The sequence below is a fragment of the Alligator sinensis genome, unplaced genomic scaffold (genome assembly GCF_000455745.1).
Source record: "Alligator sinensis unplaced genomic scaffold, ASM45574v1 scaffold240_1, whole genome shotgun sequence".
Classification (NCBI taxonomy): Eukaryota; Metazoa; Chordata; order Crocodylia; family Alligatoridae; genus Alligator; species Alligator sinensis.
The window spans coordinates 2692498-2719974 of record NW_005841902.1 but is presented as its reverse complement, the minus strand read 5'-3'; the positions used below and the strand labels follow the sequence as shown (position 1 = coordinate 2719974).

Here is a 27477-nt window from a genome sequence, read left to right as displayed (position 1 = left end):
TCTTTCCCTTCCAGCAGTCATCTCTTTTTGTAATGGGAATTTTAAGTTAAAAGCAAAGACAATTACAAATATCCCACACTGATAAAATGCTCCTTGGAGTGGGTGCTCAGAAGTGATATAAAATACATTTTGTTTCTCTGTGGTTTCAGTGACAGAAAAAACTAGCAAATTTGTTTAAAGACAGAACTGTGAATTAAAGTAGGCTATTTTAGCAGAAATACATTTGATTGCTCTGCTGTTTTGTATTTTAAAACTCAGCTTCAGCTCTGAATAAAAATTTTCTGAACAGGGAAATCTATACTCCAAAGGTATTGGAGAGCAAAACACTTCACTTACCATTAGAAGGTTGCATAAGCACATAATGAAATGTCTCAGATTATGCACAGAGAGCTAGATTGTTGTTTCTGTTACACTAATGAAAGTCCAGAGAAGTGCCCTTGCAGTTACTATGGACTTAATGCAGCAGACAGAAGTGCAGCTTCCAGCTGTAACTCTGAACAGTTTTGCAAAGTGTGGCCCCAGACCATTACCCAAAACCAAACAGAAGTTCACTGTTGGTTTGGGGGGGAGGGGGGGATCCAGCTGTAGGCTGGGACCCAGCAGCCAGATTCCCAAAGCAATGGCCAGGGCTCTGTGCCAGTGCTCGCTGTTTTCAGAATGGGATGGTAGGGAAAAGGCAGTAGAGGGAGCTCATTTCGGGGGCTCCTCAGCTGGTACTGAAGGGTAGGGTGGATGGATTAGAGCCCCTCCCCACCTAAAAGCCCGCAGACTGAATTCCCTCTACTCCCTTCCTCTCCCTCACCTCCCCACTCTGAAAACAGCAAAAGGCTGGGAGCTCCTGCAAAGACAAGGTACAAAAGTTGCTACACTTTGAAACATTTTTATCTGATACCTCATGCAATGAGGGGTCAGATTTTCACCCGATCGGCCACCTTTGAAGCTGTCTGCAGCTGTGCACTTGTGTTTGGTCACAGCTACATGTTTCCCTCACTGTACATGTGTTCCTGGAAAAGGGTGCATAACTTGAATTTGCATAAAGGGAACCCACTTTACAATGTAACAAATAGGGATATGTTCCCAGACCTTGACTGTACTGGTGCCCGGACCCACTTCTACCACTTCTACAAGACAATTTTGGTACTCACCAACAACAGACAGTACACACAAGCACCCAGGGCACTATCATAATGGGGATGGCAACTACAGGAACACGTGTTGCAGACAACGGGCAAGGAGCACAGATTCACACAGTAGGCTATATTTTGGTGCACATCACTCCCACAAAGCAGCTGACTGAGGGCTTCCACCACACTGATCGCATAAGAGTGAATTTTTGGTATAAAAACAGTCATCGTATAAGAGTGAATTTGCACATACAGATCCCGCATAAAGCGAGGAAAACCTGTATAAACTGCTTTCTGTGGCTGGTTGGGGTGAAACTTGTCACTTCTGTCTGCACTGAAAACCAAATGTCCTCTGTTCTTTTGTTTAGTATAGCTTGATGGCATCCTATTACAAGCTATGTGCCTACAGAAATAAATCCAATATGGATAATTTTGAGGCTTGGGTTTTTTACTATTTTTGACTAAATGCTGCAGCAGTTTTCTTTAACAGAGAGGAACGGAGAGAGATCCTTGTTTGTGCTAAGGTCTGTAATGGGACTTGTGCTGGCTTGCTGTTTAGAGAGCAAACCAGATCCATCTGTACCTGGCAGAGGAAAGCAAATACTCTTCCTCTTGAAATTCCCCTCAAGTTTTTTTCCTGCCTTTGAAAGAGGAAGTGGCTGACCAGCTCTCCCTGTTGCAGAGCACTTCTGATGGAAATTTAAAATTGTTTTTCAAAGTTATAGACTAGTAATTCAGCTCAATGAGATGTCTACCAGCTGTTTTGCAGAGCTGCATTGGGGGGGGATATTGTCCCCCCCGTCTCTACTTTACCTTTGGTGGTTCCTGCAGGCTCCACCTGCAGGCTTCGGGAGAGAAATTAGGTAGAGAAAAGACCAGATAAAAGGCAGGGATTGTCTCCGTACTGGTAGGTGTACCAGGTCTGTGGGCAGAGCACAGTTTTCCCTCATATCTGAGGCTATGCATCATAGTTGACCCCTTTCCATAGACGAGAACAGTTGTGGGGCGGGAATAGTTAAACACAAGTTCTTGAGAGCAGGATCTTCTTTGATCACATCTATAGGGTGAAACAGTAGAAGCCCAACTTTGATGTTTTTAATACTAGAATGAATGAAGCATTGAATGAATAAAGCATTAGTACAGTCCTTCTCACTGAGGGGTGAAAACCTCAGGGTGCCATGAAGCCCTTATCAGAGGTGCAGTGACACAGGTGTTGTCACTGCAGTGGCAGCCAGGTAAAACTGCCCTGCACACACTCCTGCTACATTAGGGCTCTCAATCAGCCTAAAGCAAGCAGGAGCTGGCTTGGGTTTAGACCTTCCTGGTCTGTGCCCCTTTCCCCCTCCCTCCAAATGCTCCTCCTGGAAACAGATGGACAGGACTGTTCTGCCCATTCACTTCTGTTTCTAGGAGCAACACAACTGCACTGGGAAGGACTGTACCCCAAGCCACCTCTCCTGTCCTGCTTTAGGGTTATAGGAGAGGAGCGTGCACACATACCACAGCCTTTCCGAGGCTGGCTGTGCAGTAGGCACATGGGGCAGTTTTATCTGAAGGCAGCAGCACCTGGTTGACGAGCACTAAGGTAACCTGAGGCAGCACCAATCATGCTTCTCAACCAGGGGTACTGCCACATTCAAAAATAAGTGGTGGAAGGGTGCCTTGACTCTGAAAAGACAAGGTTCTTTGGGTGAGTGTGATATCTTTTATTAGACCAACTTAAATAGCTGGATAAAAATTTTAAGCAAGCTTTCGGGTTTAAAAACCCTTTGTCAGGCTGAGAAAGTTCCTGCATGGAATGAAAAGTAAAGAAGTCAGAGACTGGGCTGGTATGCATACAAGACAGGCAGTCGGTGAAGATGTAAATTGAGGAGTCAGTGGGTGAGAGACAGGCTGGGTTGGGGGGAGAGAGGGAGGATGAATAGTGGAGAGGTACCTGGACTCTGAAAAGGCTGAGAACTACTGCATGAGAAAATATATCATGGGGAGCAGCCCTGCTGCCCTGGCAGGATGGATGGATTAGAATAGTTAAAAAGCCTCTTCTTTCTCTAATCACTGTGATTCTGATCATCTTTTTGAAAAGGAAGTGTCTTAAGAAATAGTACAACCTTGTAAGGACTTTTGTTTAGGGTTCTAAAATATCTGTGGTTACAACTGTCCGTGTTTGTGCTAATTAGTGCTTGTTTTGTGAGCATGCTAAAGAAGAACTGAAGCCGATAACAAAGCTTCCATAAGCATCTGAGTGTAGAGTACCTTAGTGAAAATTATCTGTCACTCCATCAAATCATTTTTTCACACATTATCAGTGGCAGTTTAAAACTCTTTTAGGGGTAAAAATGATTAAACAAAAATGGGCTTTAAGCTAATAGGATAACTATTTTTCGTCAGAAACAGTTGTGAAAAAAATCATTGGATATGGAGGCACAATGCCAAGTGCCCTGAAAAGAGTAGATTTAGAGTAGTAATTACCTACTGGCTCAATAGGAATTACAAGATCACAAAACAAATTACTATTATTAACTAAAGTATTTCTTCTTGCACCAAGTTGTCATCCTGTTTCAATGTCTAATCTGAGCTTGCCTTATGGATATGAGCTAGTTACATTTTTCATGGCGCTAGGCAGGTGGCTATTTCTCTTGACTTTGCTTTAGCTTCAATTCAGTCTCCAAAATGGGATTAAGACTTGTAGTTTACCCCTTTTTTAACAAAAAGACAAAAAAACCCTATACAACGTACGTATGTTTTATTACTATGCGGTGTATAAAAGGATGTGAAAGTGCTGCATTTGGAACAAAAGGAACAGTGGGAGCATCACAGGAAGGAGCTGAGCTAGTCATCATATAGCTATCGCTGGTGTTAGTGTCATTTATGAAATATTCATAACTACAGTTCTATTGTATAATATTTTAATAAAATACCCTTTTTGGTTTCTTCCCCCACATGCGTTCAGAAATGGCCTTGAGATCAATTATGAAAAATCTGATTATAGCAGAAAGTTGTATTTCAGGTACAGTAACTAACCACCCGCTGAATGTGGGGTTCTGTACTGAATACCACAAATACAACAGTAAGATTAAGTGTATATCTAAAACTCATTTTTAAATGCCTTAAATGAATAGACTGAGGTCTTGTACTCTGAGAACAATGTGGGAAACCCCTGCAGAAACAAAACCTGACTAGCCTGTGGCTGGAACTGATATATAAGGGTATTTGTTTTTCAACTAAATGTTGCACTTCTGATAAAATTATGTAGATAAGGGATTAAGAAGAAGTTTCTAGCTACAGCTAAAGATGAGAAATCTAAAGACCAAAGTTCTTTAGAAAATTCACTGATTGTGTTGAGCAGACAAATCTGGAGATATTCATTAGTTATGCCACTAGAGTGTAATTAAGTCCCAATATTTGTTTGGATTTCAAAGTGCATAGTACATCAATGAACCAAAAAGGTGTTGGTTTTGTTTTTGAGGCCTACTCTGTTTTCAAGTGGTCAGGTTCACACTTGTTCCATTCCTTTCAACGTCACACACTGGTTAAGTATTCATTTATGAGAAGGTGGCTTTTCCCATTCCTGCAAGTCAGAAATAACAGGGTAGTTTTTATACACAAAAAACTTTTTGCAAGCTGCTTGCAGATGTAAAGAACTTTAGTGCTTTATAGGTGCTGCAAATGACAATCATTTTGCAATCATTTGGCAGTGGGAATGCATCTAAAACTGCAAATTGGTGAAAAATGTACATTGTGAGGATTTAAAAAGTAGGTATTAGGAATCAGAACATAAGCACTGCTGTTCATGTAACATTGCCTTTTTAGTGGCTGCTTTCTCTTTCTTTCTCTTTATAAATAAAAAATGGCTTGAATAATATTAAAATTGCCCTTATTGTATGGGAAATGCTTTCTTGTAGCTCCCACATTTCAGCTTCACTTCAGTTCACATAAACCAGAGTTTTCATGACAGACTCTCCTATGAGTTCCCTATTCTTCAGATTTCTCCTTCTAGATCAGTCGCAAGTTTGTTTCTCCCTCTGTAGGTGTGTAGATGTATGTATTTTTCCAGCATTGTGTTAGAACCTAGACAGGAACACTATTAAATCATCAGCATAAACAAGGGCTGTCATTTGTAATCTTGAATCAACTTGTCATAGTTAAATCTGATAGTTTTTGCTTACACTCATGCAAAGTTTTGTTGAGCATTTTTCAATAATAAACTCTGATATGTTTTACTTTATCAATGCTAGAGTGTGTTGCACAGAGAGCCCAGCCCCAGTGCTGCTGTAAGCTGCTTACAAAAGAACTTGCTTTATATACCTCCAACCTACAAGATGCTGCAGGCCTACCACTGTGGCTCTCATCCTTTTCACTTCTCCATCTGTGCAAGTGATTCAAATCTTAAGTGTCTCAGTATCTTTCCTATATTTTGTCTTAGTAGCTTGACTCTGCTGGCATAGGGTCAGGGCAGCGTGCAGTCTGTTCAAACTTGGGCCACTAATCAACCTGATGCAGAGGCGTCTCATGCAAAAAAAAAAAAAAAAAAGCGTAGAATGTCTATTTACAGTTGAAAAACTGGCCTGCTATCTTTTCAGAACACAAAATGATATGATAATACAGGGATATTAAATGGCTTTTTAAGGCCAGTCAGTTTTTTCTTTTACTACACAATATAATTGGCTCACAAGTAGAAAAATACTTCTGTTAAAATAATATTTAGTGCTGCCTGAATGCAGGTTTTAAAGTAAAGAAAATCTATCCATTTTTTTTATCTTAGTGGTTAGTAACCTAAGGTCTGGACCCAGGATCCAGCCTGCCAGGCAGTGTCATCGAGCCCACAAAGCCAGGATGTCTGTGGCAGTTCTGGGGTGGGGGACATCAGTAGCATTTTGGCAATGAGGAAGCAGCTGCCAGATTGGGAGCACAATGCCACCTCTGGGAGCGAGCTGCACTAATTTGGTTTATCACTTGTAAAATGTTCCCAACCCCTGCTCTATATGTTCCTTTCAGCCTCTTTTGTTCTTTTAAAACATATGTATTAATAAGTGCTTTGGGTTATGAATCATGTGTAGTCGAGAATAAATATGGCTGGAAATTAAAAGCTTTCTAACGATCAGAGCAGTGAGGTTCTGGAGTAGTCTTCAAGAGGAATTGAGGGCAGAAACTCAACTAGCTTTAAGATGGATCTTGGCAAGTTTATTAATGTGATTTATATCATATAATTCCCTGTGACCACAGGTCCTTTGCAATCCTATGTTTTTGGCTTTATTGCATAAAAAACCTGTTAAGTTAAGGCCACAGAATTGTCAGCAGTCAAATGATCCTTAAATCCTTGCAATCCCAGTACATGTATTTTTGGTTTTGGTTTCCGGGTATGTTGTATCCAGTAGATGTGGTGTTTGGTTCAGATTTGAAAAGCAAGTATTTTTTTATTAAACAAATGCAGTACAATCTCATCATATCAATCCCAACACTAAAAACAGATTTTGTGCATTATTAGGCATCCTATTTTTCATATATATAGGTATCAGTTGAACACAGTTTTATTGCTACACTTAAAATGTTAAGGTAATGCAGAAGCCTTCAGTCATTATAATAAAATGCATTCTAAGTATTTATGTATTTTGGTGTTTGATTTTGTTTTTTTATCATGAAAAATCGGAGGTCTCCCTGCCCCCTTTGCTCACCAGGACATGGGTCCAGCTGCAGCTATGTCTCCCTTGCCCCCTGCTGCTTTGTGGTGCTGAGCAGCCCTGATATGCCAGTATCTTGCCCCTGTCCATGCTGTTGCTCCTCACTCCCACCCCACAGCCTCCCAGCCCTGACAGTGCCCCTGACTCCTGACCCACAGCCCCCTGGCCCAGCTGGTGCCCCTCTTTTCTGACCTGCTGCCCCCAGGCCTCAGCGCCCCCCCGCATGCTGTGTGAGAGGAAGAGAGTAGGTGAGTGGGGAAAGGGTGGTGGGCAATAAGTGATGCATGGCGGGGCCAGGGGCACAGGCAACGTATCGGGGGGGCTTAGGGGGCACATTCTCCGCCAAGATTTCTGTGCCCACAATGCAGGGCTGCAGCCTGGCTAGACCAGCTCTGAGCAGAAGCTGCCTCTGTGGCCCAGCAGGAGGGACCCGGCACGGGAGGGAGTGTGCCGTTTTTAAGGACAAGTGAAAGTCTTGAAACTCAAACACAAGGTTCTGGGTCAAAAACTCTTACTTTATTCATCCCTCTATGCATTAGTCCCCCTATGCATTTAGACAGGATCATCATCTCATGTTCCTGAATATGTTACTGTAATTTTCCTTTCAAACCTTTTCTGTTGGGCTAGTTGATAATATCAAGAGTTTTATGCTTATTTCATTCCCTATCCTCTGCTTTTAAAAGCAGAAGTAAATTCAAATTAACTGAAACCAGGTATCTTTTATTTAAATAAAATTATGCGAGCCAGACATAAATACGTAATAATGGCTCTGAATTATTCGGGGGGTGGGATTAAAGATTTTTTTGTTTCATTTTAGTAACAGCTTTATCCATGTATTACTTTGGATTGTACAAGAAAAATACTGTTCTTCAGCTGAACTGACCATCTACAGCAACAGGTTTCCTCTGGAGATAAGGAATATAAATTATCAATAACTTTAAAATTCCTAGAAACATAACATTTCTTTTTATGCTTCTTTTTAGTGGGCAGTTTGCTGTAGTGAGAAAATGCCGCGAGAAGAGCACTGGTCACCAGTATGCAGCAAAATTCATCAAGAAGCGGAGAACAAAATCCAGCCGACGGGGAGTGAGTCGAGAAGATATTGAACGAGAAGTTAACATATTGAAAGAGATCCAGCATCCCAATGTGATAACACTGCATGATGTTTATGAGAACAAAACAGATGTCATTCTTATTCTGGAACTGTGAGTAGCTCTTGGGGGCCAAGGGTGGAAATTGTCTTTATATTTGAGAGAGCGGTTTTTCTTCAGAATAGTAATGATTTAATGAACTTCCTGTACAAATGCAGGAGAGGGTTATTATTAAGACCTCTTTTATTTTAGGTCAGAGTTACAGCTCCTTGTAATGTATTCCCAATGAAATATACTGCACAGAAACCAGAAGTAGAATTCCATTCCAGTATGTCCTAGGTATGGCTATAACTTGCCACTTGCTAGTTTGATCCACCTGAAACTACGTAAGAGTTTAAAAAAAAAAAAAAGAGAGAGAGAGAAACAGTTGTTTAAAAGTCAGATTAAATGGAGGCTTAGCACATTTTAAGCCAAAAATTGTTGTTTTAGGCTGATTTAAATTTAAAGCAACACACCTGAACACATTTTTTAAATATCCCAACAACTGAGAACAGAATTTGTCTAAAATATGTTGGTAGTCTATAGCAGTGGTTTTCAAACTTCCTAAAGTCATGGAACTCTGTCATATCACTTCTTCTGCCCCAGAACCCCTCCTTCTACCCCTATCCTAAAGACTGACGCAGTACCAGACGACCCCGCCCCAGAAATGAGGGTGTACTGCCTCCTGGTCTGCTGGGCCATTACTCCCAATCGCTTTGCAGAACCCCAGTGATGTATTGCTGAACCCCCAGGTTCCATGGAACGCAGTATGAAAACCACTGGTCTACAATTTTGACAAATTGAGCTTTGCTATCTTTGTGCTTAGTTTTTTGGTACATTCCATGTCACAGGAGTTCGGTATTAATGGTTGAGCTAAAAACTGCAAGAACTCGCTTTGGATAGTCTTGCTTCTGTTTTAAAGTTCTCTGAGGTTGACATTTTGGAGGGTAAGCAAAGAACCTCTTTATGGGAATGCCAAAAAGCATTTACCAATGAAGAGAGGCATGCACACACTAGCATTCTTCTTGCATTTGAGACAAGAGATGCTGCTGCAGTATGTGTTAAATTTGCATTTAGAATCAGTACTTTGAACAGAAAGCTACTTGGGAAAAGTAAGGGCTCCTCCACACATTCAGGGAGCCTGCTCTGATGTGCTGGATTTTCAGCGCTCAATTAATCGAGTCATCTGGAGCCTGGAAATTGACACGCTGAGGCAGCCTTGCACATCACGTTTATCAGCGTCACCACACATCTTCGTGCTGACAAAATGGCATGGTGCGCTTTGAAATAGAACATATCTGATGAGCTTTAGTTCAGAGTGCCCGCCACCATTTTTTCAGCTCAGGAATGTGCAGCAATACTGATGCTCGTGACACGTGGGCATTTTTAATTAGTGCAGCTCACTAATTAAGTACTTGGCACGCACCAGAAACGCATGTAAAAATGCCCTAAAGATCTAAGTTAACTCTTTTGAAATGCAATGTTGAACTTGTATGTGTATTTATGTTTGTGTCCATTCTTACTTTAGTAAAGTAAAGTAAAGGCTAAACTAAAAGGTTCTGTGACTTTAGGGAGCTGCTATATACTACCAACAAATTTTAGGCAAATTCTGTTTTCAGACATATAGATATGAAAAGAGTTCAGTTGTGTTACTTTAGAGTTAAACCATGGGTGTTTATATTCAAATTACAGTTTCATAGCGGTGATGACTATTATAAAGATAATGACATGAAGGTTGATAATGTTAGTGGTCAGTTTAACTAAGATTCTGCACACCAATCTTCTGCTTACTGGGGTCAGAAAGGAATTTTACCCCATGGTCAGATTGGTATGGACGGTGGGGATTTTTGCCATATGCTGTAAGGGGGACTGTGGCCCTCTACCCAGGACCTCCTGAGTGTATATTGACAACATTTTATAGAAGTGGACATTAGTTGCTGTGGTTCCCCTGCTTTTCTTGTGGCAGGTTAGGTTGTTAGGTCTATGTTGTGTCAAGGTTGAGGATAGTCTTACGTAGAGTTTAGATTACGGTTCTCTGGGATGGCTTAGATAGAAGAATCCTGCTTCAGGTAGGGAGTTGGACTAGATGGCCTCTGGAGGTCCCTTCCAGCCCTACTTCTCTATGGCTCTATATTCTTGAGGCATAAATCCTTTAAATTTAGGATGTTCATCAAATGAGAGCATGGGGAGTTTCAGCAAAGCCACATCATTCAGAAGCTGACACCAAGATCTTGGACAGGGTCTAGTTCTTGGCCATTTTGTCCCTCTTTAACACTGATTGTGTTTCTCTGTTTACTAGACTACATATGTAAACTGTTAGTTTCTCCCTTACTTTGTATTTATATACTTTAGTACTCTACCTACCTGCAAGTTTGTCTATAAAACTTCATACAAGGGATTTAGAAAGGAAAACTTGAAAAGGTTGGAATTCCCACCAATACTTGCTGTAATATACACGTGCTATAAATCCTGGTTAACTTGTTTAAGTTTATTTTCAGGTTTCTTCTAGCTGTACATGATTGCTTATGCTATTTACCTGATCGTAGTCTTGACTGCTTTTAGTTGTGATGCTTGTCTACACTGTATTGATAATTCAGTAGGGGTAAGTTCAAAGTAAATTAAGCTTGTAATTTCTAAAAAAAAAAAAACACTATACAGGGTAAACAATCTTGAAGATTTATAATTAGCATTGGAAGATATACACTTTCTTCCTTCATCCTGTATCCATTAAGTGCTGCATCGGTGCAGTGTGAATACAATTGGGCTTAGTTCTTATGATTTCGTCTTAAATAACATCACTAATATCATCACCCTTGCTTCTCCTGATTGGCTTAGAGCTATATGCAGGGAAATGATATCATTGTATTGATGTGAATACATTCTGGAGCATAAATGTATCTAGTATTCCAGTGAAGAGACTTGGGTAATACTACACTGCAATATTGTTAACAGAGACATTAATTGAGAGGCCATTTGCTTACTTATCAAGGAATTTCATCTCTCTTGGGATTTGTTAGCTGTGACTTCTCTCGCTAGCAGCTTCTTATAATTATTGAGTTCTGTGAAATATAAATGTTTGCAGGTACAGTGTTAAACTGCTACTAGTGTAAGACTTAAGGATCCCAAGTCTGCATCTTTTTAGTTTGGCTTCATCTAACATATAGGTTATGTTCAATATAAAGGCATATTAGCTGCCTATTACTAAGGGGTATACCTAAATCAAGGAAGCAGGTGGATGATATCCTGGGGAGATCATGGAACCAGCCAGTATTTTCACAAGATTATTGCGGCAAGGCCTCCCATGTCTCTGGTGGAGGGGCCCCAGTGCTCCCCCCCCCCCCCCCCCCCCCCCCCTCACTGACTGGTTAAGAGGACCGTCATGCAGCCCCACCCCTTGCAGCTGATTATTGGAGAGGGTTGGGGCTTCATGACAGGCAGCCCTTTCAGCCAATCAGTAGCAAGAGGAGCAGGCATCTTGCATCCTTCATGCTGGCTACTCCCCTTCCCTCCTTCCATGGCCAGGCCACAGTGGCCATGAGGACTGCTGGCTCCCATTGGGGAGCCAGCATTTTATTTTTAGTAAGTTTTTTTTTTTTTTCCACTGTGGATTTCACGGAGATCGCTTGACCTTTCCATTTCTGCAAAATCGCTGTTTGAGTAGGTCCCTATGTATTACAGATCTTACCATTATACAGTTAACCGTATAATTTTATAAGGTCTCAAGGGATGCTACTTGTCTCTTCAATTACAATAATAAGATTATTTCAAAGATCTAAAATGTTATATATTTGCATAAAACTTTTTAATTTAATCTAGGAAAAATGTCTTCCCATCTGTATGCAATGTGATGTTCATTATACTTTAATATGGCCTTCTGCCACACTGTGATCTCATTCTGTCTTATAGGCTAAACGAGAACTGGGGTTAATAGCTGAATCATAGATCTCTCAAAAAAATCTGTTGCAGGAAATGATGGAGGTACTCTTCCTTCTTAGTCAATATTGAACCAAGAGTTAGGGGATCTCTGGAAGTGCTGGCTTTTTTTGGTGCTGGATGAGGACTTTGGGTCTCACAGCCTGTGTTGGTATGGGCCCCAGTGAGCTAGGCAAATTCCAGTTTAGTTGTTTATATTTTGCTAAAATTCCCTTGTAGATTCCATTGGGTAGAGTTCTCTTTCATTTCCCCTCATGAAGTTCACAATCATAAAATCATAGAAAATTAGGCTTGGAAGGGACCTTAGGAGGCCATCTAGTCCAACTACCCTGCTTCAAAGCAGGATCATTCCCAACTAGATCATCCAAGCCAAGGCTTTGTCTAACTCAGTACAGTGACTTTGTCTAGCCACCCCAAAATTTGCCATAGCCCTCCCTCCCAGCACCACTGCCGCCCGCAGCAGCAGCCGACCCTTGCTTCATGCACAGATCTGGCAGATGTGGTGACCCCCATGCCTTCCCTGGGCTGTGCACAGCTGCCATCCCCACTCCCTTTGCCCCCCAAGACGAGCCACTCACACCTCTGTCCCATGCCCCTCCCTCCCCTGGATGGGCAGTACCTGCCCCAGCCGCTGCCCCACTTCCTGTTGGGGCATCATCTGTCCCCCTATGCCCTGTCCCTCCCCTGTGCTTCTTCCCCCCAACAGACTTACCAGCCAGATGCTGCTGTCCAAGCTGCTGGGCTGGCAGCATGCATGCTGTAGCTGCACGCACATGCGCAGCATTTATCAATTGCATTATTGGCCACATCAGCCCAAAAAAAACAATTGCTGATAATGTCAGTTATCAATACGATATGGTCCAATGTATTGATGCACCTCTACTTTTAATATGTCCTGTGCACTGATAATCAGCTAACTCCTTTAAAATGGGCAATTGACAGTAGAGGGGTAAATCCGTCCCCTCACCACTATTGTATGTCAGCTGAAGACTAAAGCGCTTGTGTTTGTGGTAGTATTAAATAATGAGAAAAGAAAAAAGTGAGCAACTGACTATAGTCTGAATTATTGTATTTTCTTCCCCAAACAGTCTTTTTGGCATACGCTTCTGTCTTCTTGGCTCCCTTTGTCACAAATGTGGCTTGGCTAAAAATGTCAAGATGGTATCGCTGAAACTGTGAAGCAAATGCTTTAAGTATAAGGTTCAGGTCTTAGGTGCAGGTATTGGAAGTCTTTAGGGGTCTTCTAAACTGCCGTGTTTTATTTTAGCCTGTTGTTGTCACTTAAAGATAATTGGTACACTTTTTTCTCTTTTTGGACCTGCATTTTTGCCTAACTGCAAACACTGAACTGAGTGGAGAGTTGTGTCGTAGCAGTGTTGCTCTAAGAACATATAGGCAGGCAAGGTTCTTTGAGTAGATGTGATATCTTTTATTAGAACAACTGAGTAGCTGGGGAAAAAATTATTTGCGAGTTTTCAAGCGCAAGCACCCTTCTTCAAGCACTGGGGTTCTTGTGCCAGAAAGCTTGCAAAGAACTTTTTTCCAACTACTCAGTCAGTCTAATAAAAGATATCACATCAGCCCAAAGACCCGTGCCTTTCTTGAGTGGAAGCACTGCCAGAATTTCAAGTCTCTAGCCCCTGCTGGACTCAATGATCTTCCGAGGTCCCTTCCAGCCCTAATGTCTATGAAATCTATGTTTGCTCATGACACACAAAGTGTGTGTGTGCCTCCTGTAATTTTGACATTTACCACTTGTCAGTTAAGTAGCTAAGACAACCTGTGTCCTCCCCAGGACTTCCTGCAACTCTTGCCGTTGAGGTACCAAAAATATAGGCAACACAGATGTTTCACTTACAGAGCAACACGGTGTTTTCTTTTACATACGCCTCCTTTTCCTGATGTGTTAAATGACCTTGAGTGCATCCTTCTGCCTCTGCTTTCTCTCCCATATTTAATCTGACTCTTCTGTTTAGAACAAGCACATACCCTCATCCATACATTGAATCTTGGGCCTTCTCTCCAGTGCCCGTGTAAATAGCATCAAATAGCAACATTTTCTGTATTTTCTTTTGACATTTTGGAACTAATGTACTAAAATACAGAAAATGTTGCTATTTAGAATAGCTCAGTAATGACACAAAGTTTGACAGAGGCACCAATTTTTTTTTATATTTTTTTTTTTTTTGTGAGAGATATGGCTAATTCAATAAAAAAGATGTTTTTTTCTGGACCTTCACAGCTACATCACCCCAACTCTATCTGAGGATTGCACATTGCAAAGTTATGTATAAAATATATTTTTTTATTTCTTGCAACTGTTTTGTGCTTTGACCATGTGAAGAGCTAGAGTGGTGTGGCTGTCAGCGGGTCAGAGGCAAGGGATTGTTTTGTGGTATTTTTATTAGTATAGTTATGGACAAGTTTTGGACACAGAGTGCCCTTTTTCATATATTCAGTTGCCTTCCAAATTAGAAATGCTAAATCAGATTTATTAGCTTCTTCTAGCAAGGTTTTAATTTGAAAGGGATTAAATGAAGAACTTTAACATGTAAGCATCTAATCTGAAGATGAGAGAACTCGATGCTTAGGATAGTTTGAGTTAGTTAACCTCTTTCAAATTTAAATCATCTCATTATGGGGTTATTACTGGCACTTCTGGTTTCATGTAAAGCTATCCTTCTGGGTGTGAGAGAATTTTGTATCTACAAGTACCTCCTTAACCTCACCCAAAAAAGTGTAGAGTCACAAGGGTAATAGACCCTTTGTTCAACAGTGCTGATGGCTTGTTAATTGCTTGCTTAAATGGTTAACAGTTGCCACCATATATACACCGGTCCGTTCCTCTTTAATCTTACCAGGAATTAGCTTGCAGTTAATAACTTGCAAATAAATTAACTTGCAGCCTAAAATTCCTCTTGCTCTTCTTGTATATAAGTGAAAGAAATTCAAAATATGGGTTTTAACTTAACTTTATATGAAGTTAGAAGGCTGCATATAGTCACTTTACCAGTCAGCTCCCTTGGTTACTAATGGTCCTTTGAATTTTAGGCTTTTAACAGACATGTAGAAAATTTTCTTCAGGATAGGTGCAACAATCAATCAAGAACAACTAAGGGGATAGGAATGAGAGCTCCACATACCTATTGTGAAATGATGTTAATGGTTTGTAGGGTAGCAGTTGGAATTTGTTGACCCAATGCTTTTAGAGTCATAAGGTGGAATGTGGGTGTTGTGGTGTGTTGCAGCACCTGATTTGTTGGTACCTTGCATCTAGTAGAATTTACTAGGGTATTAAGGTTAGGTCTGCAAAGGGAGTTGTGCATGGTGATGGTCAGCATTACTACCCTAACTTGCAAGTGCCTGGCCCCAAAGGGCACTGACAGATTGGGGGGGAGGGGTTGTGGGGGGGCGCACGCTTTATCAGAAGCAGCAGCATGTTACTTCAACCCAGCTCTGCATCATCTGTATAGATCAAGCACTTTAGCAGGACTTTTAGGTGCTTTTAGCTAAAGCTGATTCAATCAGCTATTACATAAAAGTGCCAAAAAAGCCCCACTGAAGCACCTGATCTATATAGACGTTGGGAAAGCTGGGTGCAACTAACGCATTGCCTTCTCTGGGTATGTGCTGGGCACAGCGTGAGAATTCCCCGAAGTTTAAAGTAAAGCGCCATTTTTGGGGGGTTTTTTTGTTTTTGTGCATTGCTGCAAGCATCCAAAGTGAAATCCCATAGTCCACAGTTAGTCATCTGTTTCCTGTACAATATACAGGTAGAAGGTAGGACAGGGTGGCATTTTAGAGACTTAAGACACTTTTGCATGTGAAGTTGGGGTGGGGGAGAGGGGGAAGGTCAGTATTTTAATTGGAACAGCTCAAAGAGCTACTGTAATTTAAAGCGCTGCCACATCTTGTGTATCAGCGTCCCCAAACTTTAAAAGTGACAGTGGGGGCATTTGAATTAAAGCGCATTTGATGAGCTTTAGTTCCAGCGGCCCCACTGTCATTTTAAGTGTGGGGGTGCTGATGCAGGAGGCTGCTGGAGCACAGTAATTGCCATGCTCCAGCAGACTCAATTAATCAAGTCTGCTCCAATGCACTGGAATTCCAGTGTGTCAGAGCAGCCTCTGAGGTTATGTATAGATGCCTATAGTCAGAAACCAAAGTTAGTGTCTAAGGTGTCACCCTGCCCTACTTTCTGCCTGACATCAGATGGATAATCACCTCTGTACAAAATATAGGGAGAGGTTTTTTTTAGGTACCTCAGAATTGGATTCATAAAAGCCAGCACATTGAATAAGGCAGTGGTCTCCAACCTTTTTAAGTAGGAGATCACCTTTGACATTCAAAAGCAACCCAAGTTCTACCATGCACCGCCACCCCCCACCCCCACCCCCACCACCTCCCACCCAGCAGGTAAGTCTGTGGGGAGGGAAGTAGGGTGCAGATCGAGGCAGAGGAAGAAAAAATAGTTTGGGGCCGCACCTCCCCAGCATTCAAGTCCCACCTGGCCAGGGCCCCATTCAGATTACCCCTGGTCCTGCCTCTGCGGCGCTGTCCCTCACCGCAGGGGCCTTGATCTAGGCCCTGCCCCTTCACTCCCCCACAAACTGACCTGCTGGGCTAGGGCACGTGTGCATGCATGTGGGCACTCAGCTCCCCTACCTCAGCCTTGGATTGACTCTAAGAGGCTCCGAGATCTACCGATGGATCAAGATCCACTGGTTGGTGACCACTGGAGTAAGGAGATAGCCAAGATGACATGGGAAATTCTGAAGAGAAGGATGTGTCAGAAATCCCATGCTTCTCAAGTTTAGCTGCCTCCAGGCAGCTCTAAGTTAGGCACCTACATGAAATTGCAATTCACAGCCAGAAACTCCCTCCTAAAATTATCATATTTTCTTGCATACAACCTGCACCTTTCTCCCAAAAAAACCAACTGCTGGAAATAGAAGTGTGCATTATATGCAAAAATAATGCAATAAGTTAGGCTAGGTGGGGAGACACTCCATCCATCTGGTTGAAACTGAGCTAGAAATGCAAGATCCGTGGGACCATAGAGAGAGACGGCAGGTTCCTGGACATGACTAGCTCAGTAGCAAGGGACATCCTAGGTTCTAGTCCACCTCTCCAGGTTTGCCTATTTTTTATTAGCAGCCATTGAATAAAATGCAGCACTAGTCCTTAAGTGCAGGTGAACTTTGTTGGTGGAATCCAAGAAGAGGCTCAGAGGGTTAGGTGTCAAATCTAGAAATCCAGAAGGTCATGTAAATAGTAGTGTGTTGGGATAAGTATTTCTACTCTAAAACAAAGCAGTTACCAGAGACATCTCAGACTATGAAAAGCCTAAAAGAAACCATCTCTTGACAGAACAAATTAAAAACCATTGGGTCAGAGTTCCTTTCTAACACTGAAGCATCTCAAAATTGATATAAACCTAGACAGATTATCAAATTGAACCTTTTTAAAGTAAAAGCTCCCATATTACCAAAACTAGCATCAGAATTTTGTTTGTAACTTTCTTTACATATTTTACATCTCCAAATGTAGGCAGCTTTATTATAAACCTAATAGGCTGGAATTGATTTCTTCAGATAAGTCTGATTATTTGCCATACCAAAAATCCTTAAATAATCCTTTAAAATACCACTTAATTAATATTGAAGTATGAGCAGCATGGCACATGCTTTAGTTATAAAGTGATGCCACTGGCTTTGAAAGTTAATTGGTTCCAAGTTCCATATTTAGGCTCCATAATGACCTCCTGTGGGATCTGGCAATTAAGTCCCATTAAGAGGTCTGATAACTTGTAAAGCGTTATCCAGTATTATTACTTCTCCACAGGTGGGAGAGTTTTTCCCAGAGGGAGAACATATCACTTGGAAACACATCTGTATAGTTCTTTCTTAATATTCTGCTCTGAAGATTAGGCACTGCTTGTAACAAGTATATACAAGGATATATATTTTATCATCATGTACTTGATTTTGTGTTAATTTTATTCACAGAAATTGTGGTAAAAACCTACGTATACTTTGCTCTTTTTGAACTCAAGAAAAAGGGCATGCAAAGCATTTTGGAAAGTAAGGTTAATATAAGGAAAATATGGTGCATTTGGGATATAGCATGATGAGAGCCCAGCTTCACATTACAGCAGTGCATATGGATACCGTATTTTCTTAAATACAGGTTTCCCTCACTTTATACTGTACATACGTTTCTGGAAAATGGTGCATAACTCTAATTTGCATAAAGGGAACCCACTTTACCATGTAACAAATAGGAATATGTTGCAAGACCTCAACTGTACTGACCCCCAGATCCATTTCTACCACTTAGAAATGTGGTGTTGTATTGCTCCAGGGGCAGCTGCAGCTCTAGAAGCATGGACCCTAGCTGCTCAGAGCAGCAGCCATGGGCGCTGCTGCTGGGCAGCTTCATGGCTTGCAGCTCCCAGGGTGCTGGGCTGCACGGGCCGGCATTGCAGCCCGGCCCAGGCACCACCCCCCCGGCTCAGGCCGCCCCCCCCCCTCATCACATAAGAGCGAATTTGCACATACAGAACCTGCATAAAGCGAGGGAAACCTGTATAAGACAAGGGTGTTTTCCTCAGTCAGTATAGTGGCAGGGGGGACCTTCTCTTGTTTTAGAATCTAGTATGAGCCATGCCAGCAGCTGCTGCAGCTCTGGGCAGACCAGGGTGGTTATGTGGCAGATAGGGGTGCATGGGAGAGTGTGGGGAAAAGGCACATGGTATGGGGGGGAGCATGAGGGCAAGGCATTGGTAGAGAGATGGGGGCAGGCATGGGTCAGGTTGCCTGCCCCCAACCCATTGCTTCTCTTGCCACTACTTTCCTTGTGACAGTGGTAGGAGGGATGAATTCAAGTGAATCCTCCAATAACTGGATTCTAGACATGGAAAATTAAACTAGATTTAAAATATTCCATGCCCACAGTCAAAAAATGGGGAGGGGTCATCTTAAATTCAGCATTGCCTTAGATCCAAGTAAATGCAGTACATATCCACAGGAGACTGATAGGGGAGGTACAGGGGAGGCACATCCCCTCCCCCCCCCAACCCCCCGGAGATTGGCCCGTGACTCAGCACCGCTCAGGATGGGGCATTTTTTTTACCACATGGGCCGGCTGCGGCAAAGAAGTAAAGGAGTGGAGAGGGGGTTTTGACCCGCCCCTGGGCCCGACCACAAATTGTGCTCCCAGACTCGAGGCATCAGTCACTCCTGTACATATCTAAGCTCAAGTTTTCATTAGAGGTACTGCATATTCGAATTTTGAGTTAAATTGCAAGGTCTTTTATATAGGAATGTAAAAAGGTTTATTATTTCAAAGTAGATCACTGTGTGAAAGCTAATATAAAGGTGAGAGGATTATGTAGTTTATTTTAACAGTAATGGAACTTAGATGTGACTTGAATTTAATAGACCTACCCTGTTAATCTGAATGGTTAAAGGTTTGCAGGCAGCAGTCACGCTGCTCAATTGTTTTAGCTCACAAATGACCTTCTTAGAATTTATCCAGTATTTCCAATTGGCAGCCAGCAAAAAGAAAACGAACAGGGAAGTTTACCATATTGTACAAAAAACAAATGCAGCCTCCTGTGACATGCTGTAAAAATAGATGACAAAAATGTCTGATAAATGCGTTACCTGTACTACCTTCAGGAAGTAATTTTTACCCAGTCACTAGTTTGTGCTACTGCTTTATGAAACCCTCCAGACCTTTGCAGCAACCTTTTTCTTTGGGTGAATGAAAAATAAAAATCTCGAAATTCAGTTTCATAGTTGGTAGGGTCAGAAGGGACCTGAGCAGATCATCAAGTCCGGCCCCCTGCCATGGCAGGAAAGAGTACTGGAGTCAAATGACCCCAGCAAGGTGTTCATCCAGCCTCCTCTTAAAGACCCCCAGGGTAGGAGCCAGCACCACTTCCCTTGGAAGTTGGTTCCAGATCCTAGCCGCCCTGACAGTGAAGTAGCGCCTCCTGATATCTAGCCTGAATCTGCCCTCTGCCAGCTTGTGACCATTATTTCTTGTCACTCCTGGTAATACTCAGGGGAACAGGGACTCTCCCAATGCCTGCTGGTCCCCCCTGACCAGTTTGTAAACGGCCACTAGATCCCTCCTCAGCCTTCTCTTGTGGAGGCTGAACAGGTTCAGGTCCCTTAGCCTCTCCTCGTAGGGCCTGCCCTGCTGCCCCCGATCATGCAGGTGGCCCTTCTCTGGACCCTCTCAATGTTGTCCACATACCTCCTGAAGTGCGGCACCCAGAACTGAACGCAGTACTCCAACTGAGGCCTGACCAGTGTCGCATAGATGGGGAGAATCACCTCCTTGGACCTGCTTGAGATGCATCTGTGGATGGTCTTCCTGACCACTTCCCCACACTGTCGGCCCATGTTCATTTTGGTATCAGTAATGACACCAAGATCCTTTTCTGCCTCTGCACTGATGAGAAGGGAGTTCCCCAGCCTGTAGGTATGCTACTGGTTCTTCCTCCCCAGGTGCAGTACCCTGCACTTGTCAATGTTGAAACCCATCCTGTTCTCATCCTCCCATCCCTGTAACCTGTCCAGGTCCGATTGCAACCTATTCCCCACTTCTAGCGTGCCCACTTCTCCCCACATCTTAGCGTCATCTGCAGATTTGAACAGGGTGCTTTTTACTCCCCTGTCCAAGTCGCTGATGAAGATGTTGAACAGTGCAGGCCCAAGGACCGAGGCCTGCAGGACCCCACTGCCCACATCTCTCCAAGTCAAATAAGACCCGTCCACCACCACTCTCTGGGTGTGGCCCTCCAGCCAACTAGTGACCCATCTGACTGTAGGTATCGACGCCACAGTCTCCTAGTTTTTTAATGAGAATGGGGTGAGAGACAGTGTCGAAGGCCTTCCTGAAGTCCAGAAAGACTACGTCCATTGCGACACCTGCATCTAAGGATTTTGTGACCTGGTCATAGAAGGCCACCAGGTTGGTCTGACAGGACCTGCCTCTAATGAACCCATGTTGGTTACCCCTAAGCATAATCTCCCCTGCTGGCCCCTCGCAGACATGTGCCAGGATAATTCTCTCAAAAAGCTTACCCATGACCGAGGTAAGACTAACTGGCCTATAGTTTCCTGGGTCCTCCTTCCTCCCTTTTTTGAAAATGGGAACCACATGTGCCAGAGGACTGGAAAAGGGCCAACCGCCAGAGCACCACGAGTGCTCGTAAAGCCATACCAGGGGTCCCGCAATGACCTCTGCTTATTCCCTCAGCACTCTGGCGTGGAGACTGTGAGGACCTGCTGATTTAAATACGTCCAGTCCCTCCAGAAGTTCCCTGACTAGGTCCTCACTGACTCTAGGCCTGGGTGCGCCTCCCCTGGGGCCGGCAGGGGTCCTGGTGGGGGTGGTGACCCAGTCCCTGCTCAGAAAAATGGAGGCAACAGAGGTATAGTCCTCCCTGGTGATGGCCCCTCCCTTCCGTTGGGTGTACGCCTCCTTTTTAGCTAGGAGATGTTCCCAGATGCTTTTGGTGAGCCATGGGGGCTCTTGCGCCTTCTTGCCCCCTTTGATCCATGTTGAGATTACCTCCCTTTGGGCTTGGAGGATCATCTCCTTAAGAAACGACCACTCTTCTTGGACACCCAACTCCCCTCCCTTCCAGGACCTCAGTGTCTCTCCGACTATTCGCCTTACCTCATTGAAATCTGCCCTGCTGAAGTACAGGACTGCTGCCTTGCTGCAGGCCTTTGCCACCTTGCACTGGATGGTGAATTCCAGCAGGCGATGATTACTGTCGCCCAGGTGGTCAAGCACCCGCAGACCCCTCACCAGGTCATCACCCGTAGCCAGGACCAGATCCAACAAGGCATCTCCCCTGGTGGGGCTGTGCACCTCCTGGGTTAGATGGAGGTCCTGTATCTCGATTAGGAACCTACGTGAGCAGTCAGACCTGGATGACTGCTCTTCCCAGCAGATGTCTGGGAAGTTTAGATCACCCATGATGACCACGTCCTTTGACCTAACTACGTCCGTGAGCTGAATTAAGAATTCCCGATCTAGCTCTTCCCCCTGATTGGGTGGTCTGTAGTAGACCCCCACCATTAAATCCCTTTCCCCTCCACTTCCTTGTATTCCGTCTGCATCAGCGCAGGGATCTGAATGTTCCAGTTTAGTGAGGCTAAGTGGTGCATTCATCTCTTTGCAACATTAAAGCAAATCCTTTTTTAACCTTCCCATTCCAAAAAGTCTCCTCAACTGTCTCCAGCTTCACCTGGTGCGTGCACACTGCAGTAAACCTAAAGCCAACCTGCTTGATTTCTTAGAGGTAGGGATCTCTGTAAATCACACCAGAAGTGCCCCCCTCTCCCCCCTGCCCCTGATTGGCAGAGGGGCCCCACTGGCTAGGCTGTTTGCCACTGTTTTAAATATGTTGTGGTTTTTGCTTCCCCAGTGATCAGCAGCGAAACAACCTGGCAGGAGGGACAAGTGGCAAAATGAAAACATTAAGGGAGCTGCTGCAAGAGGTACTTTCAGCGCAAGTTACAGAGATCCCTGCTTATAGAGAACCTGGAAGGGGCAGAGGAAGAGTGTTGTGGAGGATCTGTGGTGATAATGTGCCTTTGATGCATAGGGGGTGCACGTGAGTGCATGTTCACCCCCTGGAAGCCCCAGCCACAAAACTGGAAGCGCTGTCAGAAGTGCAATGCCAGTTTCACCGCTGTTAGTTCCGGGCTTAGCAATCAGCTGCTGAGAGAACCCCTCTCCCCCTCTGCAATCTGGCGCCTCCAGACTTGGGAGGCACTAGTCACTCATGTAATGTGCTTTACTGGCTGCCAGTTGCTCAAGTTCAGTGGGACTTCTGATAAGTTATATCAGGGGTCGGCAACATCTTTGAGCAGCACCAAAACACTAGCAACTTCAGCTTGTAAGATGTTGGTGTGTGGGGGGCAGACAGCAGGGCAGCTGTGAGAAGCCTGATACTTGCTATGGCAACACAGCCCCAGCCCTTTCCCTGCCATCTGTCTTGAGTGCACATGCACCCACCGCCAGAAATGAGCCAGGCCAGAGTTCCACAGACCCTGACACAGCCTCTTGCAGTCTCCTGGCTGTCTGCTACAGCTGGCTGAGACTCTGGGGCCCCTGCCACAAAGCCCAGGCTGCTCACAGCAGGCAGTGGAGAAGCTGCAAGCAGCTGCACTGGGGACAGCAGAGCCCCAGCCTAGCTTGTTGCCAGCAGTGGGTGTATGTGTGCCTCAAGTCAGCTGTCAGGGAAGGGGCTGGGACTGCACTGCCGCAACAAGGATCTGACCCCTTTCAGCTCCCCCACCATCTGCCCCAAGGCATGCGTGCCAAGCAAAATGCCTTTGTGTGCCATGCTCTGATACACATGCTGAGGCCTGCCTACCTTGAGAAGTTTCCACAGAGCAGACAGTAGGAGAGCCAGAGGGGACCTGATCCTTGTTATGGCAGTGCAGCTCTGACCCATTCTCTGCCATCAGCCTCGAGGCATGTGTGCACCCACCACAACAATTGGGCCGGGGCTCCATGGACCCCAGTGTCGTTTCTCCCATGTACCCTGCTGCCGGTAATTGGCAGAGGGGCCCTGCCAATCAAAACTTGTGCCTGGCCATAGTAGTTTTTGCCTCCTGTCCATCAGGCATGGGTGGCGAGTGACCGGGGCCCTCTGCCAATCAGCAGTGTGGGAGGTATGTGGGGGAAACGCCAAAATTAAAGAAGCCACCGCGCACTTCTGGCATGAATTCCGGAGATCCCTAATAATTGCGTATTCAGAGTTACTGTATAGCCATATTAGATTTGTTGAGTATTTACTGCTTGCGTGTATTAATCTAAGTTTAATAGAGGAGGCCTGTTTGTAGGTAGCAGAAAGACAACATAATGATTGATAACCATTTGCAGTAAATGTTGCCAGACAGCTTGCATAAATAGTAGCCCTGAGTAATCAAGCCATGATGATGCTCTTCCTAGGCCCCAGTCAAACTTTTACAGTCCATCTGCCAAAGCTAAGCATATGAAAGATCAAAAGGACACTAATTATTATAAGGGCACACTCAACAGCTGGTGGAGAATAGGTAGGTGTCATGGGTTTTTTGGAAGGAACAGGCTGTACAGAGATCAGAAGCAGCCAGGTCTTCCTAAGTTTCTAAGTGCATGGCAAGATAAAAGTGTATATAGACTATCTTACCATATTTTCTTGCATACCACACATCCCAGAATATAATATGCAACTCGTTTTTGAAAGGCACGGTGAATTAAACAAAAGAATTTCTCAGAATTATGGCTGCATAGAACAAGAGCCTAATCTTTAGATGAATCGCCCACCCTTTCCATGTTAACTAAAACTGAAAACCTACCTGCTTCTGAAGAATTGTTTCCATGGGTAAGTCTGATTTTGAAAAGAGCTAAAGGGTCTCCAAAGCTGTGAAACAGGAGGCAAGAGACTAGGAGCAGCTAGCAGACGAGACCATTACACTGGGAAAGCTCAATTTGATTAGTAGAACGTCAAGTTCATTTAAAAAGAAATGATTGTATATACCTGTGGAGTGAAAAAGAAAGAGGCATTAAGTCAGCCTACTCCTTTATTTGCTTGAATAGTAATATCACAGCTGCTGCATGGTTAAGTAAGAATCGTAGAGAGTGCTTCTATCCCAGACAGAAAATCGGCTTCCCTGCCTAATGCTCACACGCTAATTGAAGGGAGCTGATTTTGGAAGGAAAATGTGTGTTGTATGTGAGAATAAGGTATTGTTTCTCTTTTTCCTTTATTATGTTCCCACCACTAAAACTAACAATACTTTATTTTGGGGAAACAATTGTCTGGTCACAGGTCACAAAGTGGGGAAGAGTTGCAGGTTCTAAATGAACCTGCTGATAAATCACTGTTGGCAGCAGTGGTAGCTTGAGACTTACTTTGAGAATCCTGAAATTGCACTCTAAGACAAATGAAGGCAAGGGCTAACACCAAACAGGGTGTAGCCAAGCAACAGAGAGGTTTAAATTGCAACTAGTCATGCAAGTCATTCAAGCAGCTTTGGATCTAATCCCTTTCTTTTGGATGCTGCCACATTGTGGAACTGGATAAACCACTAAGGACCAGATTTTTATAAGGTATTTAGGTGTCTAGAGATGCAGATAAGATAGTGAGACTTTGAAGAGCGCCTAGATGTCTGAAGTTAGGAGTTGGGTACCTAAATACAATACTTCTTTAAAATTTCACCTTTGCCTTTTTACTGTGATCCTTAGAGCTCAGTTCTGGATTGGTAAATAAATTGAAGAAACATTTTATTTAACTCAGTATATGTTGCTAGGCTTACAGAAATAATTCTGTTGGACATATTACTAAAAATCTAGTAACTGGCAGAGTGGGGACTAGTACTTAGCAGGTCCTGATTTCCAGCTCAGCCTATTAAAATATGCTGCCTCTGTGGAAAGGAGCTGCTGGCATTACTATTCACTGGTTATGCTAAACATGGCTTTTTCATATGTTTACATTTCCAAAGGAAAATCTAGTCTCTTTAAATGTAATACAATCTAAAGTTTGGGTATGTGAAATTACACATCATGTATTAGTGACATTTTGCCAAATATCTTCTTCAGTTTCACCCATCTCTAGTTATAATTTGCCAGTATACTGGAGTTCTTAAATATAACTGTACTCTAAAGGTAGTAGCTTACATCACTTTATGAAATGCATCTGTTAGCTCCCTGTGGGGATAACTGCAAGTCACTCAGAGGTGTGAACATAATTAACATGCCAATAGAAGCAAGTGAGGCAGAAGGTAAGGCAAAGTGGCACCTTGGGAACTAATTGGTTCAGAAAAGGATAAACTTACATAGGCAGCAACCTGCTTCGTCAGATGCTTTGCCTAATGAAGCAGGTTGTTGCCTAAAAAAGCCAGGGGTCTCTGAACCAAGTCTCAGATGCCATCGTGCCCTACCTTCTACTTGACTCGAGAATACCATGGCTAACTACCTATGTGCTAATAAATATAAATATGACCGTTAAAAGGAGGTATATGTATGTCAATGGGAATTAAATCAGACTAGAAAATAACAAGTGATATTCCAGTGAAAGTGGACATGAAAAAAATTGTCAGTGCATTCTGAGCACTTTATTTATGAAAGGTACAGATGCTGTACTGTATTTCATCGCATATAATCCAAACCTCCCTCCCCCAACCAGGTAAGGAAAATTTAGGTTGTGGACTACATGCAAGGAAAGGGGATCCCCATGGATCCAGAAATTTGGTGGGGTTGGGGTGAGGCAGGGGCAAAGTGGTGGAAGTGTTAACGCTTAACACCACCACCCCTCCCTCTCCCTCCTCACTACCAATCTTCTGGGCTCATGAGTAGCCCCCTCCCCACCCGCACACCAAATCAGGCTGGCACACAGCATTGGTCTTTAGCTAGACTGAGTGAACCAAGTCCGATGTGACACATGGCCCTGTATCTGGTGCAGCACTGAATCTAGAGTCAACATGTGGGGTCAAACCCAGCCAGTTCTGAAGCCAGTGCACAGGGTTGGACCAGGCATGCAGTCCTGGACTCGGTGTGCTTGGTTGCACATTCCCAGGCCTGACATGTCTGGTCAGACCTGCTATGCTAGAGATGCCTGCCATGTGGCCCCAGACTTGTTGTGCTGGATTGGGCCCATCAAGCAGCCCTAGACCCACTATGCCAGATTGGGTTACCCAGACCCAGGCCTGATGCTTGGCCCCCGACCAGCATGGTAGATCAGGCCACAGGCTGTATTTGGTGTGTGGGGCTGGCAGCCGGCTTGGCTCTCTAGTTGCTCTTATTCAAATAGGCTGCTTACAGATGTGTGTGGAGACGGGGTTGGGGGAGGCAGCACTTTACATTCAGCTCCTTCACCAAGTGCAGCTCATGCCCAAAAGAGGCATTATGTTAGTTTGACCCACTTCGTCCAAAGTCTGTAAAGATTGTGCACTTCAGTGGTGCTTTCTGGCACTTTTATCTATTAGCTGATTGGCTCATCAGCTTTAGATAAAAACAGCCAAAAATCCCTGCTGAAGTGTCCAGTGTTCATAGATGCACTTCTTCCGGTGAAGCACTGTGTTTGTTTTGTATTTTGTTTTGTTTTTTCACATGTCTCAGCAGCCATACTTACCCAAGATAAGATTTTTTTTTTTTCTCTTCCTATTCCCCCCACCCATGGTACCTTTTAAAAAGAAATGTGCGTGTTATAATCCTGGGGTGCGTTAAATGCGAGAAAAATATAGTATGTAAATAGACAAGCTGTTCTTGAACTCTTTACCAGGATAGGCTTTATCTTTATGGAGCGAGAATAGCTCATTGATGCCTCCCTTTACATTCCTGGCTAACTTCCTTCAACTACAGTACATATCCACATAGACGAGTTATATGAAGAAAGCAATGTATATAATTTAGTAGTGTTTCTAATTCAGTTACTAGATTGAGAAGGAAGGCCAGCACCTTGTGTGCAGACAGCTTTCCATGATCTAGCAGGAAGTGTGATAGTTGTGAGCTACAGGACATCACCTGGGGAAATGAAGCTGGTAGAGGAAGGAGAATGCATGGGTACACGTGTCTGTAAATCCTTTTCAGTTAGTG

General features: G+C 43.7%; 1 protein-coding gene across 1 annotated transcript in view; it reads left to right on the top strand.

Moving 5' to 3' along the window:
• Positions 1-6483: 6483 nt before the first annotated feature.
• DAPK1 (death associated protein kinase 1) overlaps positions 6484-27477 on the top strand; it is a 76826-nt gene continuing 55832 nt past the window's right edge. The window contains exons 1-2 of the mRNA XM_006018471.3: positions 6484-6530; positions 7786-8007. Coding sequence (XP_006018533.1) covers positions 6484-6530; positions 7786-8007 — 269 coding nt within the window. The remainder of the gene's footprint in view (positions 6531-7785; positions 8008-27477) is intronic.